Source organism: Botrytis sinoallii (genome assembly GCF_014898435.1).
Source record: "Botrytis sinoallii strain Bc 23 chromosome Unknown BSIN_014, whole genome shotgun sequence".
NCBI classification, from domain to species: domain Eukaryota; kingdom Fungi; phylum Ascomycota; class Leotiomycetes; order Helotiales; family Sclerotiniaceae; genus Botrytis; species Botrytis sinoallii.
Window position 1 is genome coordinate 1,381,576 of NW_024066041.1, and position 20,968 is coordinate 1,402,543.

At 32.6% G+C, this 20,968-nt stretch overlaps 4 protein-coding genes across 4 annotated transcripts; 3 read left to right on the forward strand and 1 right to left on the reverse strand.

Moving 5' to 3' along the window:
- Nucleotides 1-9,912: 9,912 nt before the first annotated feature.
- EAF02_008010 (uncharacterized protein) lies at nucleotides 9,913-11,628 on the reverse strand (the record flags this gene model as incomplete). The annotated part of the gene is made up of 5 exons (XM_038904058.1): nucleotides 9,913-10,249; nucleotides 10,314-10,930; nucleotides 10,981-11,234; nucleotides 11,298-11,326; nucleotides 11,378-11,628. The coding sequence occupies 5 exons, from the start codon at nucleotides 11,626-11,628 to the stop codon at nucleotides 9,913-9,915; spliced, it is 1,488 nt and encodes a 495-aa protein (XP_038756339.1).
- Nucleotides 11,629-13,120: 1,492 nt separating this feature from the next.
- On the forward strand, nucleotides 13,121-13,684 carry EAF02_008011 (uncharacterized protein; the record flags this gene model as incomplete). The annotated part of the gene is made up of 1 exon (XM_038904059.1): nucleotides 13,121-13,684. The coding sequence occupies one exon, from the start codon at nucleotides 13,121-13,123 to the stop codon at nucleotides 13,682-13,684; it is 564 nt and encodes a 187-aa protein (XP_038756340.1).
- Nucleotides 13,685-13,897: 213 nt separating this feature from the next.
- EAF02_008012 (uncharacterized protein) lies at nucleotides 13,898-15,060 on the forward strand (the record flags this gene model as incomplete). The annotated part of the gene is made up of 2 exons (XM_038904060.1): nucleotides 13,898-14,462; nucleotides 14,516-15,060. The coding sequence occupies 2 exons, from the start codon at nucleotides 13,898-13,900 to the stop codon at nucleotides 15,058-15,060; spliced, it is 1,110 nt and encodes a 369-aa protein (XP_038756341.1).
- Nucleotides 15,061-15,826: 766 nt separating this feature from the next.
- On the forward strand, nucleotides 15,827-16,778 carry EAF02_008013 (uncharacterized protein; the record flags this gene model as incomplete). Its single annotated transcript, XM_038904061.1, has 5 exons — nucleotides 15,827-15,964; nucleotides 16,077-16,126; nucleotides 16,174-16,288; nucleotides 16,351-16,439; nucleotides 16,538-16,778. The coding sequence occupies 5 exons, from the start codon at nucleotides 15,827-15,829 to the stop codon at nucleotides 16,776-16,778; spliced, it is 633 nt and encodes a 210-aa protein (XP_038756342.1).
- Between the last annotated feature and the right edge of the window lie 4,190 nt (nucleotides 16,779-20,968).

Consider the following 20,968-nt stretch of genomic DNA (forward strand, 5'->3'; position numbering starts at 1 on the left):
CCAAAAAAAAATGACCTATTCAGCTAGTATTGGGAAGCCGTCAACGCGTTCAAGCTTGGTCCTGATATATTTGTAAGGAAACAACCAAATTGGACGTAGACACTACTTGACATAAAATACTGAATCTGCACATAAAGTTCTTACAATCCTATACTAACCGCATCTACCTCAATCTTCATGAGCATTTCAAGTTCTTCTTCGTACCTGGTGTGATCGTCGTAGATGCCAATCCCATTTCTTAAAAATCATCCCATCGCGCCGTCATTGTTTCTTGGAGATGAAAGGCATATTCCAAATGACACTCATATTCATAGTTGAATTGGCTATCAAGGAGCCAAGAATCCAATAAAACTTCGTGACAGCCCACTTTTATGGCGTTATAACGCTGCTTAAAGTGTCTGGGTGAGGAGAAACGACCCTTACAGCAATCTGCAAAAATCTCCCACGGAATATTCAAACCCAATGCTTTTGCTCCAAAAGCTCGTACTATGCTTGCTAGCCGTACGTAACTTTCAAACATGTCATGGCTATTGTAGACGTGACCATTACGAACAATCGTGAAGTCACACAAGGCGTTTGCGATGTTAGTCCGTAGGTCTGAAGTCGATGGTAGTATAATCATCGAAGAATCCGAATCTTCATCCCCTATTTTCTCACAATAATCTTTTATTGATTGATTGATTGATTGATTGATTGATTGATTGATTGATTGAATTTACGTCCACCTTCAGTCTAAGACTATATAGAACGGCTAGGCCCGATGAGCCCAACAAATAACTTTTTGATTTACAATATTGATTATAATCTTATTAGGGAAGTAAAAACAAATGCTGGGGAATAATATCCGCTTATTATATATATTATATATAATAAGAAAATTCTAATAATCAAGAAATTATAAAAAGATTAAGTCCCCTTTTTATTTTCTCAATTGCTTCTTTTTTATTCTCTTCTTCTCTTTTCTTTTTCATTATTATTCTTTCCTCTATTACTTTTTATTCAAAAGTCTTTACTAAATACTATACTTTTATAGTGATTTTGGTAATATTAATAAATTTGATAGCTAATTCGATATCTATTTTGATAATACAATGAAATTGTATAGTGATTTTCGATAATAATATATTCTAGAATATCTCTTTTCTTTCTATTTTGTATATAGGATAGCTAATCAGGAGATATTGCGATATCTCAATATTACCGTATATATATCTATTATTAAAATAATTGAATTAATATAGATATAATTTGATATATCCATAACCTAATTTCAATTGGAAAAATGTATTAGCAGTATTTCGACTGGTTCCAATTGATAGCTTAATTTTCGATCCGATTTTCCATGGGAATAGCTTTGAATAGGTTAATATCGATTAATTGGATCTGAGTTTATATTGATTAAGAGTTGAATTCCATTAATCAAGAGAGGATTCTTTGATTATCATTCCTAACAATTCAAAACTGGTTTTATTCAAGGTGAATTATATTGTAATAGCCTCTTTTGCTAGTTTATCTACTAGTTCGTTCTCTTTAACTAATATATACCCTAATATCTAATTCAAGGATATTTTAAATCCTTTAGTTATAATAACTTTAGCTATCTTGATTACTCGAATTTGATATATTTGATTTAAATGGTCTAAAAGTGTTTTTAATTAAAAAAAACCTATTTGATTATCTAAATAAACCTTGAACTTCTTTCTATTATTAATAATTGAGTTAGTATATTTGATAATTTGGGTAACTTTATATAGCTCTTTATTATAAATTAATTGATTGCTTTCAATATTGATTTATTCTTGATATAAAATCTAATCATTCAATTATATTAATACTATTCCTATATTAATACCTATTCTCTTTTTAATAGAAAAGATATTTATATAAATATAAATAGTATTTTGATCTCTATATTTAAGAATAATATTATAAAATATTATTATATTTTCTTTTAAAATTTAATTAATATTAACTTTGAAAGGGATTTCCTTTTTTCATAAAGAAAAATGAAAATGAATAATCTTTTCAAAAGAGAATAAATCAAATTTTTTATTAATTAATTCCCTAATTCTATCGAATTGAATTAGCTTATATAGCTTTCTTTAAGGAATATTAATCATTTCCCGATTAGTATATTAATATACTAGAATAGCTTTTTCGATATTGATTAAATATTTAAATAAGAGTTTTATTAATCGAAAAGTATATTACTTAATATTTGAATTTAATCGGATATTTACTAATTTTAATCCCAATTTAATTTCCATTAAAAAAATTAAAACAGTTTTGAAAACTCCTAATATTTTTTGAAGAATTAAATTTTAAAGAGCTTACATTTTATCCTTAAAATAGGCTTATCCTTTTTATTAAATCATTAATCCATAATTAACTATATTAGTTATACAAACTATATATAATTATTAAAAAACTTTAGAATTTAGGCCTTTTTCAATATTTACTAGCCAAATTATTCGATAAAAGGCTTCTTTTACTTGTATAATTCGAATATTGATATATTAATTGAATTTAAGATTTGGATCGAACTATATACCTAATTATTTAATTAAAGATTAAGATTTAATAATATCCGAATTAGATAATATAATTAGGAAGTTTTTGGTTAGCTTGAATGCTAAAAAGTATATTAATTCTATCTTTACTAAATCGAATTGAATTGTATTTTTTGAGCTGAATTTATAAATTTGCTTTATAACTTTTTTAAGAAATCTAATATTCTTTTTTTATAAGAATAAATTTGTAATTAAAGCAATATCGTTAATATAAAAAAGAAATTTAATCAATTTTGAAAAGAATAATTCTCTAATATATATTAAAAAAAGGATTAGAGAAATTGGATTGCCTTATAATATTTTAATTGAAATAGGCTTAAAGGATTCAATTTAATTATTGAAAAAAAGTTTTAGCTATCTTTATTATAGAAAAAAGGCTATCCAGAAAATGAGATTTATTAGCAATTTCAATTTCTTATAAATATCTAATAATCGATTTCTTAAAATATAATCAAAGGTTTTTTTTATATTCATAAATAGAACTGAGGTCTTTTTGTGGATTTGCTTGTTTTTTTGATTTTAATGGTTAAAAAAAGGACTATATTAATTACTGATTTCTTTTATCAATCTTCAATTTGACTCTTATATAATAGATTAATAGTTTCTGTTAAATAACCTAATCTTTAAATTAAAATCCTTTTGCTAATTTTTTCAAAATAATTTAGAAGTATAATAACTCTATATACTTTTGGGGCTGAGTAATTAGGTTTTGAAGGTTTTTTTAGAATCGCTTTAATGACTTGTTTCCAGTATTATAGGTAATATCCTGAATTGATTAGATTACTGAATAGATTGAAAAAGATCCGTGGAATTGTTTTATATACTTTTATAATGATTTTCTAAGTAATTCTATCTAGACCAAAGATTTTTCCTTGGATTTTGGCTGAGCAAGTATTATTTAATTTGATTTGTGAAAAACTAGGTTATTTCTATTTCTTGGATTACTTATATCCTTCCCATTATGATTTTGAAGTGATAAAAGAAGATGGGAATAGAATTGATTTAAAAGCAGAGCATTTTCCTTTAAAAGAGCTTTTTGTTGAAATGTTCAATATTCTTTAATCTTGATAATTCTTTATATAAGCTATTACTTTGAATATTATCTGTATATCCTCTTTTTCTAGAAATTCATTTTAATAATTCTTTTTAACTATTTTAATAATCTGAAAATACTTATTTCTAGCAATTCGATATTCTTCTTTAAGGCTTGAATTCTCTAGATCCAATTCAATTGATTGTTTTACTCTTTCTAGTTTTTTTCAAAGATCCATTATAATTTCGCTCTTCTAATTAACAAAACTTTAGGTATAGAATTTTTAATAGCTTTTTGGATAATTCTTATAAGTTCACTTACTGCTTGATCCAGATTAGAATAATTATTTCTTTTTTTCAAACTATTTAGTGAATCCTCTTCAGATAAAACTATTAATATTAGAATAAAGAGAATAGAGGAATATAATGATTCTGATTTTAATATCAATTCGAATTTATTCCAATTAACTAGCTTTGTATTATATCTAGCTAGCGATATTGTATTAAGAGGGCTTGCTTCTTTTCTCTTTAGCTTGAATAATATTCTTATATAATCGAATTCTGTATTTAAAAGTATTTACCAGTTTTGGATTTGAAAGGCAATTCCTTTTAAAACTAATGTAAAGTTAATAATACTTAGATTAAAGAGATTAATACAATAAAAGGTACTGAAATCAGGCTTGTTAAAAAAAATAAGATTCTGGTCTTCAAACCATTCGATTAATTAATCAGTATTTCCACTCTTTTCCGAAAAGGATTCTATTATGAGTGATGAGAATTGAAATCGTCTAAGAAAATGGTTTTTTATATAATTATTGAATTATATAAGCATTTTTCAATTATAAAGCCCTTTTTTTTTAGCTTAATTAGCTTTATTATAAATATTAACTATTAAAAGATTTTATTTCTATTTCAATAATCAAAGATCTGAATATCAGAATCTCTTAGAGAATCGAAAAAAAAGATTAATTATGAATTGAAGGGTTTTTGAGATATATAATAATATTTATGATTAGTATTTGGAATCGAATCTCAAAAATATTTATATAAAATTAAAATATATAATCGATCTATATTTGAATAATTATTTCCATTTTTAATAATTCAAGGTTCTTGAATAATAATAAAATCGATATTGAGTTTTATTATAAGCTATAAAATGTTCTTTATAATTTGTAAATTCCAATTAAGATTTATTTGAATGATTTGAATATTAATATAATTCATTAATAAATATTATTCGATTTTTATTAAATAACCTAATAGGTTTTATATATTTTTGAATTTGCTATATAGTTTCCTTGGCAATTCGAGTATTTCGCTACTAAGTATTGATAGAACTTTTCTTTAATATTATATACCATATACAAATATACTGATATAATATACTTGTCTCTATATAAATCATAAAAAGGGTTTTTTTTATAATAAGCATCTTAATATTCAAATCCTTAACACTTTTGATATTATATAATTAGTTTCGATTTATAGAAGTTTTCTATTCTTATATTATTTCCAATAATATATAGTCGCTTTTGAATAGCTAATTCTGCTTCTGATTTTGTGGTAAAAGTAATAACTATAATTCTTTCTTGTTGATAAATTCTTTTGAAAATTGATATAAGCTAGAAGGAAATTCCGATTGATTTGAAATCTGGATTAAAGGTTTTGATTTTCTTTAAAATAAGATCTATTCCTTTCAGTCCTGAGAATTCTCTTATTAGGATTTTGTGGATAATAACTTTATGCCATTCTTAATCCTTTTGAATTCTCTTGAATTTAATAATATTATTTCAAATAGTTTTCTTTTCTAAGAGGAATTATAATGTAAAGAGATCGTTTATTGTAATAATAATATTGTTATTAAAGGATAAAATAGCTATTGTAATAACTGGCCCTTTAATTCCACTCTTTTAAAAGGCTTTGTTTATTTTATTTTGAATAGTTAAAAAGAAGAAGGAAATAGAGTTTGGGATTTCTGGTTTGATCAGGATTAGGTGTCTTTAAGTGATTTCAATCTTTTTGTCTATTAGAATAGACTTAATAGCTTTTTCTTTACTAACTAAATTCCATTCTCCTTTTTTTTATTATAATTGCAAAAATTGATTTAGTTGATATTATAGTAATTGGGATTGGATTTTTGGCTAGTATTTTAGCTTGGGATTCGATTTTCTGTATAGCTGATTCGAGGTGAGTGATTTGGGATGCAATAATATTGAAGATTATAGTAAGCTTTCCTTTTTCAATATATTCTCTAAAGATCTCTAGAAGATCTAATAACTTTGATTGCTTATTATATGATTGAGAAAAAGTTGAGATTAAAATTATAAGATCTTTTACTTTTAGGATTGCTTTTTTTAGTATAATTGTCTTGTTTTGTATTCTAGATTATTTGTTCTAATTACTAAGGGATATTATAAAGCATTGTTTCTTATTCTAATTAAATATATAGATAGTATTGATTATATCTTGAGTAATAAAGAGATCACTAAATAAATTAAACTCTTTAACTCTTTTTTCAAAACTAATTAACTAATTGATTAGTAGAATAAAGCTAGAGATTTCGAATTGAAGATTTTCAAAAGGCGAAAAAAAGCTTAAAGGTATTGGAATATCTAAAACAACAATAGAATAAGTATTTGATATAATAAAGATTTCAAAAGAAGCCTTCATTATAACTATATCCCCAAGTATTGATAGATTATCGAGATAATTTATATTAAGGATTTTATTCTTATTTTGATAATTTGAGGTGAAAATTTTATACGAATTTTTGTATATGTTTTGTATTTGGAATGCTGATAACAGTATCACAATAACTACTGATTAGAATCACTTGGGGGCAATTGTAATCAATTTGGTTTAATAACTATGATCTAAATCGATTACGAAAGGGTTGTATTTCGAAGAAAAAGTTTCCTTCGAAATTTGTTGTGTGAATAATCTTTTATATTCAGACCACGGTCAAAGATTGTCTGCGCAGAGACTCTATGCACAACATATTTCATTGGAATCTCCCATTCGAGTAGATATTCATCCTTGAATAACGCAGGGATTCTTGCACGAAACCTATTGGGCATCTCTTTTGCAGAATGACATACATTTAGTTCCCTATCCGGAACTTGAATAAAGGCAATCCAGATATCGGACAGATCTTCTCCATCTTTGTAATGCTTATTGAAAGCAGTTTTTAGAGCTCTAATGATACTAGAAGTCACCGAAACCAAAGCGGTTGGTTTTCGATTAGAGAGCTTCTTATGGTTCTCGAATTCCCGTTCTAGGTTAACCGATTTCCCCATTATATGCATGTCCCTACTATGTGCACAACTTTGAAAATATCAATATTATAGCTTCAAACATCGATGATATGCCTTTAGAGGCTCGTATAGAGTTTGTATTAGATTATTTGAAAGGGGTTCAAGCTTTTAAATATATCTAGATAGCTAATTTCTTTAAAATTGATTGATCTACGCTCTTCTGGTGGTATAGAGATAAAATTATCTCGAGAAAATAGTTCTTCTCCAATACAAAATAAATATTTTTTAATAATCAGGAGGAGGTTTTAATTAATTAAATTAATAAGTTGATATAAAGATCTATTCTTTTTATAAGCTGTATAATCAGAAACCTTGTAGAAAAGATTCTAGGTAGAAAGGTAGGAAAGAATTAGATTAGCAATTTTGTTAAGAGGTATTTAATATGTCTTAAAAGTCGGTATTTCTGTTGTATTAATAATTTATATGTGAAAACTAATAATATTACTATATTTGATTATTTTTATAATCTGGTTTGAGCTATTTTCTATTATTGTTAATCTTTATTATCTAAAACACTTTTGTTAATGCCCCTCTTTTTTTAATTTAGTTAATAAAAGTAATTATAAAATATAATATACAACCGAGAGATATATATAATTGGGATGAGAAAGGCTTTATAATTAATATAGAAAGGATTATGAAGAGGATAATAAATGCTAATACTTATAATAAAGACAGAGTAATAAAAGCTAAACAAGATGGATCAAAAGAGTTTATTACCCTATTAGTAATTATATACACTAATGGAACAGCTCTTCTTTCCATTCTTATTTATAAAGGAAACTCAGGAAATCTACAAGATATATAGGTTCAGGATGTAAGGAAGAAGAATAAAGTCTATTTTGAAGCCTCAAGCAATAGATAATTGTCAAATGCTTTTGGCCTATATTGGCTTATAAATGTATTCGACCCTGCTACACATCGAAAAGCAGATGAAAGATATCGTCTACTTATTGTTAATAGTTATTCTAATTATATCAATATAGAATTCCTTTCAAAATACAATAAATTAAAGATTATTGTTTTAATTCTCCCCCCTCATTCTATATATCGACTACAGTTTCTCGATATTGGAACCTTCAATGCTCTTTCGACAAATTACAGTATATTATTGAATAATTTGATATACAATAGCAGGGGGATTGTTGATATAACAAAGCGTATGTTTTGGGATATATTTAAAAAGGCTTGGAAGCTTATTTATACAAGACATAATATCTTACAATCCTTCGAAAAAACAGGTATATATTCTATGAATAGGAGTCTTATAATTGACTATATTACTCCGAAAGCTTCTCTTACACCATCTATATTATTTAAAACTTGCAGGAATGTTTTTGTTATACCGTATACATCAAAAGTGATGTATAGAATGAAATTAGAATTTCGTTGCGCTTCTACCTACAAGATCACTTTAAAGCTTTTTAAGATTACAATTATATTAGAAGCTGAAGCTTCTATACAGGGGTATAGATCTAAAGATTTAGAAAAGGCTCTAAAGCTTGAAAAAAGGAAAAGAGCTTGTTCAAAGTGTTTAAATCTCATTGGAGAGGAGGGGAATGATATGTTTTTATGGTTACCTTTTGCTATTATTAAAGCTAGAGTGTATCAAGAAGATAAAGCACTTAAAGAGGAGTAAGAAAAGGAAGCTAAGCTTCAGATAAAAGCTGAAAAGAAAGCTGAGAAGAAACGGAAGGAGATTGAAACAAAAAAAAGAGTATTACAGAGGGAAATTGATTATCAGATTGCATATGATGCGAAAGAGGAGATTAAAAAGACTCTAAAATCAACAAAATCTCCAATCAAAAGAGATAAAAAGTTCCCCAAAGCTTCTTCTACTATAGATCTAACATCGACAAAGACTATAGAGCTCTCTGATGCTGTAGAGGCTAATAATTCGAAGGGGAAGAAGGAGGAGGTCATATTGTGATCTAGTAGAGGGCGAGCACTACGAGTTCCATCGAAATTCAAAATCTGAAGATTTTATTATGTTTTTAGATAGTATTGTATCTTATCATTTATCAATTAAATTGCTAGCTCTTTATCTTATAAATTGGAATTGTTATTAATTTTTAAAGTTATTCAAAAAGGGTGATCGAGATCGTGCATATAGCAGGGACGTGCACGTAGTAGGGAAATCGGTTATATGAGAACGTTGATGCCAACCCTGGTTTGCTTTACCAGAAACGAGGCCACCAGCGCTTGTGGGTGAATAAACGCGATAGAAAAGTTGAGAGGACATATTATCGTATCCAAAATTATCTCAATCTAGGGATTTGGAAGAAAAACTGGTGACTGTTGACTTGAAATGGAGATTAACATTGCGAAAATAAGTAGTAGTTGTAAGAGGCTCTGAGCTATTTATCCGGTGCCAGCTGTCAGCTTTTGACCCCGCATTCTTCTTGGCCACTCATTTCATATACAACTAGATAATTGAATTCGACACACACTCGACAACACCCAATCAAATATTTCAAAAGCATTACCCCGTAAACAATGTAACTGTAATTTCATGTTCAAATAACACAAAAGAGTTCTTGGTTGGATGAATGACAGACAAGTAACATTCTCTGGATGAGATGCTTGAGATTCTAGCTAGAAACACACTTGTTTTAGACAATAAATCCGTTGCGCCCTCGAATGAGAGCGCTTATTGAACCGCTAAGTTCTGAATACATCAATCATCGTCAATTGGATAAAACCATGTTTCAAGTTATACAACAAATCCCGAAATATCTTTGACTGAAATGTCTTTCTCGAACACTAGCGATGACAAAACAAACGACAACCCCCAAACGCCTTTTTTTTAGTTTTTTAATTTGATTTCGGATTGTTTAAAGTTTGTTTTTTTCTTGTCTTTTGTTGAGTTTAACCGTACCGTGTATCTAAAAATCAGTAAAGGAAATCATAATCATGAAATCTCAAGCCCAGCAATCTCACAACCCAGGATTCTCATCTTCGACTTTTGCATCTGCTACTCTTTTCTCTGTTCTTTACGTCTTAAACTTCTTCGCAGGTACTCTCTCATTGAACATCTCATCTAACTCTCCATATGTTCTATCCTTCGTCTCTGGTATCTCTATCCACACAATAAACCATGTAATACAAGCTGTTGCAAAAAATATCCATCCCATTTTTCCACCTAGATTTCCTTTAGTCGCATTGAACATGTATGGTACAGCTACGTTCCAAACAGTAGAATAAGAATAGTTGAAAAAGAACCCGAGAGATTGTGATTTAGCTCGTAGACGGAGAGAGGAGATTTCTCCGGCAAGGGAGATGGAAGGGCCGATGGTGAACCAAACCATTTGGAGTGTTACGCCCACACACCTGTTTAGTGAGTTAGCTATGTTTTGTACCAAGTATGATAAAGGGTAGAGGGAATGTGACGCACCATGAGAATGCTTTCGATGAAGAGACACTTGCTGTAATACCCATGATCAAGAAGAGAACAACAGCAACTGAAATACCAGATAAGATCATTTTTCTTCTTCCAATGAAATTCATGAACCAAAATGTAAAGAAACTACTAATCAACGCAAAACCAATACCCAATTCAATAATCATTGAAGATTGAGATGAAGAAAGGCCGGCTGTGATCATAAAGTATGGAGCATTAGAGATGAAAGTAGCACCAATCATTTTATTGAGACCGTTTGTGTAAAGAATGATTCTTGTCCTGCGCCAATTTGTACCTTTAAAAAGGTCCATGTAAGAAGTTTCGCTACTGGCGTTGGCTTGGAACTCTTCTTCACGCGTAATTCGGACCATACTACCGAGAATGGGTTCGACTGAGATAGACTTATTGTAAAGTTTTGAAAGAGCTTTGGTGGCAGAAGATAAATTGCCTTTTCGGACAAGGTAATAGGGTGATTCATGAATGATGAAAGCGAATAAAACAATGACTAGCGGCCAAACCCAGTTTGAGGCGAAGAGAACTTTGTATGAAGACTGATTCATGATTGTTACACGATCGAAGGCAACAGATGCCGCGATAAGGTATCCTAAATTCTTCAAATAGTTAGCAACACAGCCTAATGATTGAGAATGAGGCACCTTACCATGCTAAAAGCATACGCTGACAATGCTACTCCGCGAATCCTAAGAGGAGTAATTTCTGATACATAGATTTGACCAGTAGTCAAAGCCACACCAAGTCCAATAGCATTCACCATTTTGCCTCCAGGAAAAGCTCCGGGTGTTGTGGCTGTGTATATAACAGCAGTCCCGGCAATTGAGATGAGTCCAGATACACAGAAGGAAACACGACGACCGAAACGATCTGACACAGGTGCAGCTCCCCAAGCACCAAAACCTGTACATACTTGTGCCATGGCATTCCGCAATGATTGTCAATAAGCAGGTATTATGTATGTACCAGGGGATACTTGTTCACCAAATTGCGCTCTAAAAAGAACTGTCAATTATTGATCCCATGGCAACTAGAAATAAACTGACTGGAATGGCACCACGTTCAAACAAAGTGAAAGTGCAATGTTATCGAATCCGTACATCAGTGCCCCCATATTAGCATAGATACAACATAGCACGATGAAGGGATTCTGTTTGATCGTCTGCCAAATGCTGAGGTCCGAAACATCGGGTTGAGTTGTGTCGATCGTTTCCACGCGTTCGAGATGCTGTGCTGACAGTTTAACATTGTCGTCTGTGGTCTTGTTTTCCACAACAGGTGAATTTGTTGTCACCATCGTGCTACTCAAATTGAAGAAATGCGAATCGTCAATTGACAAGATTTGGATTAGGAAAAGAAGGGGGAAAATGGCCCTGTTTTAAGTCAAGGCGAAACGCTTGTTGATAGTGGAGTGGGGTGGAGTGTGGAGGAAATGTGTTATGTGGAGGGAGTGTGGAGTGCAGCAGAATGAAGCACTTGGTATGGAGAAGATTTTCGGTGGCTGACCTGGAGAAGTCATTGCGTTGGATGTGTGGGGATTGGGGTACGACTCCCCTAAGCCGCCTTGTCACTGCCCTCGGCAGGGTGATATCCATGACACGGCCAACATTAGCGATAAGCTTGACGGTACTTGCCAGAGCTAATTTGGAAAGATCTAGGCTGGGGCCAAGTCTTATTGAAGGAAGCCAAGGACACTTGTCGCTAGCTTTCTGATAATCGCATAAAAACTCCTTCAACGAGATGACAGGCTACGTGTTCTACCAGTGATATTAGGCTTCATAATGTTGCTATTGCCAGTGGCGAAAACACTCAAGAAGATCTCCTCCAGATCCAGATTTCAGTGACGGCATGTCTTATGGAGATTGAAGATACCTGGCGGCAGCTAGACTAATATCGCATTCTCGGGGTAGGTACTAGAGAGATGTGGGGATGTGTTGGTACATTTCGGTCGACGTTGTTTTGTCCATTCCAAGCACGAGCCCTATGAGCTTCCGTGGTCCATTTAAGCGAGCTACTACTCTTCTTGGAACTTCCACTCTTCCACCTCTTCCACTTCTTCACTCCTTCCACCTTCTCTCCGCATGGGGTAGTGGACGGTATGGGGTACACTAAACATGCTCGAGACATGTTGACGAATCTTTAACCGGACTAAAGCTTCAAGAAGAAAAGCAATTTAATCTTTGACTACTTTAAAGAATACTTAGTAGCCATGAGCTGCCATTCTTACTTTCAATTGAGCTATACTATCTACCACTCAAGCTTTCACCATGCCCTCCTCTCCGTTTCTCACTGACGAAGCACAATGGATCTGGGTGCCAGATTTTGATGATACCATCGATCCTGGCCAATTTGTTCTATTTCGAAAGTCATTTACTTTGGAGAAGCTTCCTACTGAAGAAACTATCCTTCATGTCTCTGCAGATACTCGGTATCGTTTGTTTTTGAACGGCAAACGAATCAGTTTTGGGCCTTGCAAAAGTTATCCAACAAGATGGTATTACGAGACCGTGGATATCACTCCATTTCTACAGCCCGGAAAGAATGTGTTCAGTGCAAGAGTCTTAAGGTTCCCCGTAACAACTGCGGCCGGCACATCGATGGCCAGAACTTCTCTGGCAGGACTCATTCTCTGGTGTCAGATAGGGGTGAGTAGATTCTGAGGTGGCGGTTTACACAATCAATGAGCTAATATATATGAGCAGGAACAAAAGCTTCATACCGATGCAACTTGGAAAGCCGCTAAAGACCAAGAAACATCACTACTACCATCTTAAAAATGGGATTATCGAATGGGCCCTCCGTTTCTAAACCTCAATGAAGAGGTTCATGCGGACAATAAATTTTTGGGATGGGAGGAAGTCGAGTTTGATGATGCATGTTGGAGGAACGCTGAGATAAAGACCTTGAAGAGAAAGATGTCACCAATGCTAGATGCAAGGAAACTCATGCCCAGGCCCATCCCTCACCTGCCTGAAATATCTCAGCAATTTGAAAATGCAGTAACATGCTCTGAAAATTCGAGCTTGAGCGACTGGAAAATGCTACTGCAAGACGATATACCTTTGAAGTTAGAGGCTGGCACAGATACAATCGTCGAAATCGAATCGAATAGCTTGACTACTGGATTTCTTGAATTTAGCTTCGAGATTGACGGCTATGCATCTCTTGCACCCAAGATTGAAATTCTCTGTGCTGAATCCTATGAGAATGATATGGATAGTGGCCAGCCAAGGTCAAAAGAGGACCGTACGAATTTCAAGACTGGAAAATTGTATGGACCAATTGATGCATACATCTGTCATGCAAACCAGACAAAATGTTATTACGAACCTTTCTGGTGGCGCACATTCTGATATATTCGGATATCTGTAGCGTGTCCCCCACATACCTCACTTACGATTAACTCCATCACATACCGTTCCACTCATTACCCTCTACCTATCACTACTACTATAAGTAGTACCCCTCTTGTGGAAAAGCTCCACTCGACATCTGTTAGTACTCTCCTCAATTGTATGCATGAAACCCATGAGGATTGTCCGTACTACGAACAAAATTAATTTACCATGGACACTCGCTCTCAACTTCTATTCTCCTACACAATTTCTCACTCGGACCTCCTTGCCCGGAAAATGATTCACGAGTTCTTTGCATCTCGTAGAGATGACGGGCTATTGGAAACGCACTTTCCAAATTCTAGCCGCTCCATGAACATACCTCAGTTCTCTTTTTACTGGTTATCTATGATTCATGATCATTCATCACACTTCCAAGATATCACATTCATCAAAAAGTATTTGGGCACTATTGATGGAATTTTGGATCATTTCAGTGATCGTGTGAATGAGCTCGGCCTTGTGGGACAATTTCTTGAAGAAGGTACGTGGGCCTTCGTTGATTGGGTGAAAGAGTGGTTTACTCCAGGACGAGGATTTTCTAGTCTAGGAGTTCCCAAAGCATACTTTGACAAAGGAGCTGCAACTATCAACAGCTTAGTTTATGCAATGGCTTTGAGGTCCACTACAGTTTTGTCCGAAGCCGTTGGCAGGAAGGCCACTGCAAGTGAATACCTTGATAGAGCTAGTGCTATCATTCGGTCTGTCAATAAAAATTGCTATGATAGCAACAAGAGTCTGTATCTCGATGGGCCCGGCGCTATTGGAGAGAGTTCATAACATGTCCAGATTTCGCAGTACTTGCCGGTGCTATAAGTGGAGATTCATCCAAAGATCTAATGAGAAAGACTATTCACGAAAGAGAACCATTGAGGCTTTCAAATGCATTATTCGCAATGTCCTTCTATATGTTCCGAGCTGTTGCTAAAGCTGGAATTTATGAAGAAGTTTGGGAGGAGTTACTAGGCCCATGGAAGAAGATGCTTGACCAGAATTTGACCACTTGGGCAGAGAGTGAAAGTATGGTTAGAAGTGATTGCCACGGATGGATTGCAACTCCAATGTATGAGATTGTGAGGGAAATTGGTGGCATTCAATATCCAACCACAGAAGATAGCGAAGGATGTCTAACAACGATTATTAAACCTAGATGTGATTTAGTAAAGCATATGAAAGGGAAATTTGTGGTTACGGGAGGTAAAAGCGTAGAAGTTTCCTGGGACGACTCTGGAATGGTTAAGGTTCTCAGCTCTAGTGATATGCGGGTTTCAAATGGTACTAAAGGGAATCACTCACGATACCAAACTTTTAGAAGGCGTGGAGCAGTCTTTTAAGCTAGAAAAATAGATCATACAAGGCATAATATAATGATTTCAATCATGGCTGGCCATCTTTTTCCTGAAATTAATAACGATGGTTAACTTTAAGGAAAGTTTTCTGTCTCATAGAATACCTCAAAAACAGACTGCAGTGCTGGTTTGTATGAAATACATATCTCATACTCAACGTGTCATTTGGTCGAGACCAGCAGAACAATTTGAAAAATACGTATCAAAATTGTTTATCGTCCACACCCTTTGGAATTTTCGACGTAGATTTCAACGCCATGGTCCCTACACTTGATGCGGTTTATAAGCAATGACGAAATTAGCAGCAGATTTTCATTATGATCATTGATATCTCCCTGTCATACTGTATACCATGATTCGATGGAACATCAGCAACAGATAATATTCGCGTGGTACAACACAACAGATTATTCCCACAGTGATGGTGAATCGCTGGAATACAACTCATTCAACCGTACCAAACACAATCATCTCAACACGTTTCTTCTTTGAATGGTATAGATAATCATGTATTGAAACATCTCTGCCGTATTGACACACAGTTTTTGTATAAAGTTCTGGCATTCCTCTTTATTAAGACCTTAATGTTGATTCTATAACCCTTGACTTTTTCAAGTAACTTAAAACAAAACTTTTCGCGGCATAACAGGACACAGCTTCGAACAAAAAAAACGCAAACACTTATTTCTTACTCCATTCACGATCTGAGCTAAGAATCTCATCACAAAACACAAAGGACAAATCATCAATCATGAATCAAGCAGCACGTGCCCTGAATGAAATATCACAAAGCCTTAATTTCAACAAGAGACTTCCTCCTTTGGATGCCTATGAAGGTCTAGATACACCTCCACAACTTGAATACGCGGATCAGACTTCCTGGATTACTGTTCGTATACATCCTTCCCTTTATTCTCATTCCAGAACCATCTTCCGCCGTCAATCTCGAAATATTTTTCTACCCTTTCATGCAAACTTGCAGGCTAATCTCAACGTTACAGAATCACGCAAATAACTATGCTCCTTCTGCCATCGTTCTCTCCCAAGCAAAGTCAGGCACATGGCAACAAATGCTCGCGAGTCTCGAGGCAATCACAGACTTCGTCATCCAAATGTTGGAGAGGTATACATCAAGTGGAGAAGTCAAGACATGCTTGTCAAACGTCTCTGGGAGGATGTGAAATTCCCTGGTGTAGATCCAGATCCAGTCTATGTGAGTGCTTTTCCGATGAGAGCTTGGAGATGAATTAGGATAAAGCTGATGATATATGATAGACACAAATCCGAAGAAAATACTGTGCAGCTGTTAAAAAGTTGATCAATGAGAAGGCAGAAAAAAGGAAGAGGATGACATTGCTGCTCTAGTAAGTCTTTTCCGTCCATACAATGTTCTTACCAGATGAAATTGCTGACAAATCCGAGATCTTCCTCAACGAAACTTATAACAAGAAACTCATGTTAGCACGAAATTTGAGGTTAGTACCGAGAGCTTCACTGACCGCGTTCGTGCTATCAAGGCCAAGAAGGCTAAGGAGGCGCAGGAGGCTAAGGACGCTGAGAAGAGAATCCAGGAGATTGAGGCAGAAGAAGAGAGAGAAGAGATGATGGAGCAGGGCGAAGACGAGGACTTTGTAGTTGTGGAGATGGAGGATGCGGATGATGAGGATTTCGAATGGGAGGGTGATGATTGGGATATGTCGTGATTAGCTTCTGAGGAGGATTAGGGGGGTCGGTAGCTGTTGGTGGCTAATGGAAGAGAACATTACTAGCTAGGTAGTCTGGCAGGTTGTTGTGGGTTGCGCGTCCGGTTTATATTGCATTCTTAGTTGTTGCTTTGGGTTTATATTCTGATAAAAACCCAAAATAGAATATAATATTCTACTTCACATATTTCTGTATCCTCGTGGATATAAATTTCAATGAACCACTACCTCATTGAAGACAGATGATATTTTACATTAACAATCATCTTAATCAAAAAGTAACAATTGGGGGTTATATCATGATCATATTGTTTCTCGTTTAACCAATTCCTCATGACTTGTTGATTTTATGATCACCCATTTCAAGCAACTAATATTTCTCTATTATGGTAGCCCGATCTTCTCATAACATCCTGTCCATTTCACTTCAATTATCCAGACCCTTCATATTTTATCTGATACTACCCACATTTTGATTAACATGTATAGACATAAGCACCTGGCATTTGTCTAGTCTGCAGATCCGGGACTATTTGATTTCCTGCTAGGATTTTATCTGGTTTTTCTTTCCAGTTAAAATGAATTTTAAATGTAAAGATGAAAGAAGAAGAGACTTTCAATCTGGGCGAAATAATATCTTGCGTTGGTTCTTTCCGTTGGTTTCTTTCCCCTTGTTGGTATCAACTTGGTATTGATTAAAGTGTAAAGTACTTTAGTCTTATCAATATGATTGATTATATTATTCATCTTGATTATTATGATTTATGGGAAGCTAATAATTAATATAATAAAAGTGCTAGCACTAGTGTATATACTAATGTAATACGGTGCTCTTTTTAGATTACATAATCGATATTCCGATACTAGCAACTTTTAAGTTGAATGTGATCATATACCTAAGCTTATTATTCAATCTTAAATATAGTATTCTATTTCTACTCCCTTAGCTCCCATTTCACTATTCTTTTTTCACTTAATATATTATTTAATAATTATTTTATTAATATCAATCAAGTCTTTTAAAGCTTAACATGTATTGTTTTTAGTTATGGTATCCGTAGGATTCGATTCCCATCAATCCATTTAATCTTTCTGATTTCCCTATTCTTGTAGTATTATTATATAGCTATAATATCGATTAGAAGGCGTTTTTTCTGTGCTAGTGCTGAGTTTAGTTAATAAGTTATATAGTGACTTAGAATCCGTACATAATATCAATGGTATTTGTTTTTTAAACTTGAGAATAGCATTAATAATACTTTTAATAGTAGTATTTATATCAAAACCTAAAATTAATGCATATAGCTTAAAAGCTAATATATTTCTAGTAATTCTCTTGTATTTAATCGATATCTAATGGATAATATTAGTATTACTATATTTATTTATTAAATATATGATATAACTAATTTATAAAGATAGATCAGTATTATTAGTAAAGGATATATTAGTAAAGACAACTAATTCGATAGAATCCATGTTAAAAGATATAAAGGTTAATCCTTTTTTTAGATTATTCATTTGTTATTTAATAATCTTATTGAGTTTAATAATATTTTTTTCTTTTGGATTTATTATTTGGACAATAATTAAAAGATAATATAATACCTTTGGTTGATATATTATTATGATATATATATTTCTTGTATATTAAGCAATATATTGATTTTTCGAAGTAATATTCTTTCGAATCTTTCCCCTCATTCCCTGCATATCAATATTTTTTAGTATAATTATTCAAAAATTATCGTATTGTTTTTTTTAATTCAAATAGATTCTATTACCCTTAAAAATAATTAAATCATTATTAAACTTAAGTGGATAATCTTTGGTAAATTACTTTCTGTTTTTAGCTATAAATCCGGCTTTCTTCAACTACTCTTATTCTAATTATGCAAATCTTTCATTTACAATTATAAAAGTATCATTGGTTTGTAATCCTATAATGCTAATATTATTATTAGAGTAAAGTAAATAGGGATTATATATAGATTATATTATATTTAGCCTATTCCTATAATGATTATAATAAATTCCAAATCAATAATTTCCTGCTTCTGGTATACTATACAAAGGCTTTATAATATATAACATATATCCGAAATCAAGTTTGATCTCTTCTAATACTTTCATATAAATAGGTCTATTCAAAGTCGTGGTTAATTGGGTGTATATTTGTATAACATTTTGTAAATAGATTTGAATATACTTGTTTGATACTTATAAAATAACAGTAAGTGTAAATATAATACATTAATTAATATATTGAATAATCGGTGATTATTGTCAAGGTACGGGTAAAGACTTATATTGTATTATAAGGGTAGAAGAGCTATAGAAGAGTAAAGCCCTACTTATAGAAAATAGGGCGCACTAGTATACTGTGCCTGAGACACGAAGGCAACTACAAATCATATAATTAGCACCGTAACAGTACCCCCTGCTCAAGGCGATCGGTCTACGATCGCAATATCAATTAACCTTTTAGAAAACAAAATAACACTAAAATACTCTAATTTCTACTATTGAATTAAAATGAACTTTCTTGGGAGTAGTAATCAATTGCTGGAGCTTTTTAAATCTGTTTCGGCCTTGATTCGGGATGCGCTTGGTATAAGTATTAGTAGGGGATCAGGAGTAGTAAATCTTTTGAAACCTACTCAAGCAAACGGTTCTAGCTTATTTAGATTTGCTAAGTGAAAAGCAATAATCGTGTCTTTCTAACCGCAAAGGTCTTCGATGGGTTGCCAAGATGCTGAGTAATGTTTCCATTTGACTTAGTAGTGAAATCCGTTTTTGTTATAGTAGTCAAATAGTTTATTGAATTCTTATCGCTCAATTTCCTCATTCGTTTCGTTATCTCTTTTTAGGATACAGCCTTGGTTTCGGCGGGATTCGGTTTTGTTAATTGCTTCTTAACCAGTTAATCCAGGTAAACAATAGAGTGATCGGAGTAATGAATTGTAGAATATTGAAAAGATTTTAAAACTAATAGGGAGCTGGAATAGACAGGCTTATTTATAAACTTTTAGAATCTTATAAAAGCTATTCCATTTGTTATCACCTTTCTTTATTGAATAATTGGTTTTTATATTCTTAGTATTAATCTATACTTTGTTATCTTCTTTGTATAGAGGGGTATCGGTACAAATCTTGTTAGCGTAATCTTTATATCTCTGAATGGATTGAGCAGCTAAAGCTTTCAATTTTATTAAGATAATATCAAATCAGTCTGCAATCTCGTTAGCCTTTAGGAATTCACATTTATATTGATATAATAGATTTAAAGAAATAAGTAAAGAAAACTCAATGTTGAGATATAAATGAAAACCATAATTAGTGAAGAATAAGGATACACCGATAATCTCTGAAATAATATTATTAAGCACAAACTCCACAAATAGGAGTCAATCATACCAATCATCTTAATGAAAGTTTATAAAAATCTGAAGATATTGTTTTACCATAGCATTGATCCTCTCTGTTTGTCCATCAAACTTGGAATAGAACGAGAAGGATCATTTCAAAATGATCGATAAACATTCGGATAAGTGCTTCCAGAATTCTGATATAAATTGTAAACCTCTATCGGATACTATATTATCAGATACACTATATAAGCAATAAACTTTTTCGACAAATCAATCAGCGAGCTCCTCTACGGATAATCCTATAACCAGAATAAAATGATACATTTTTGGTAGGCAGCAGATAACTGTAACGATATATTGATACTTTTTGCTATAGCATTCGCTGATTGGTAATGGTATAATATAGTCAATAGAGATATCGGACCAGGAGCAGAATGATACTAACAAAAGTTCTAGAAATCCGGATATAGCAAGACGGGAGGCTTTGGTTTAGAAGCAGAGTTAACAGGCTTATACATAAGTTTCGATTTCTCTTGATATATTAGACTATCAGTATATGCAGAAAACGAAATCAATAGTTTTAACTCAATCGGGATGTTCTGCTGGACTAGTAAAATGCATTCAATATATAATCTGGGTGTGAAGCTCAATGAAGAAAAGAATAAAAAGGTAATCGCAATAGAAAATTTTATTATTGATTAATCTACAATCTTGAAAAGCAATTCGGAGATCTTTTCGAATCGATAGCAATCAATAGTAAATAGTTGGGTTCTAAAGTGTTTTATGTATGATAATAATCAATTTGAATAATTTATATAC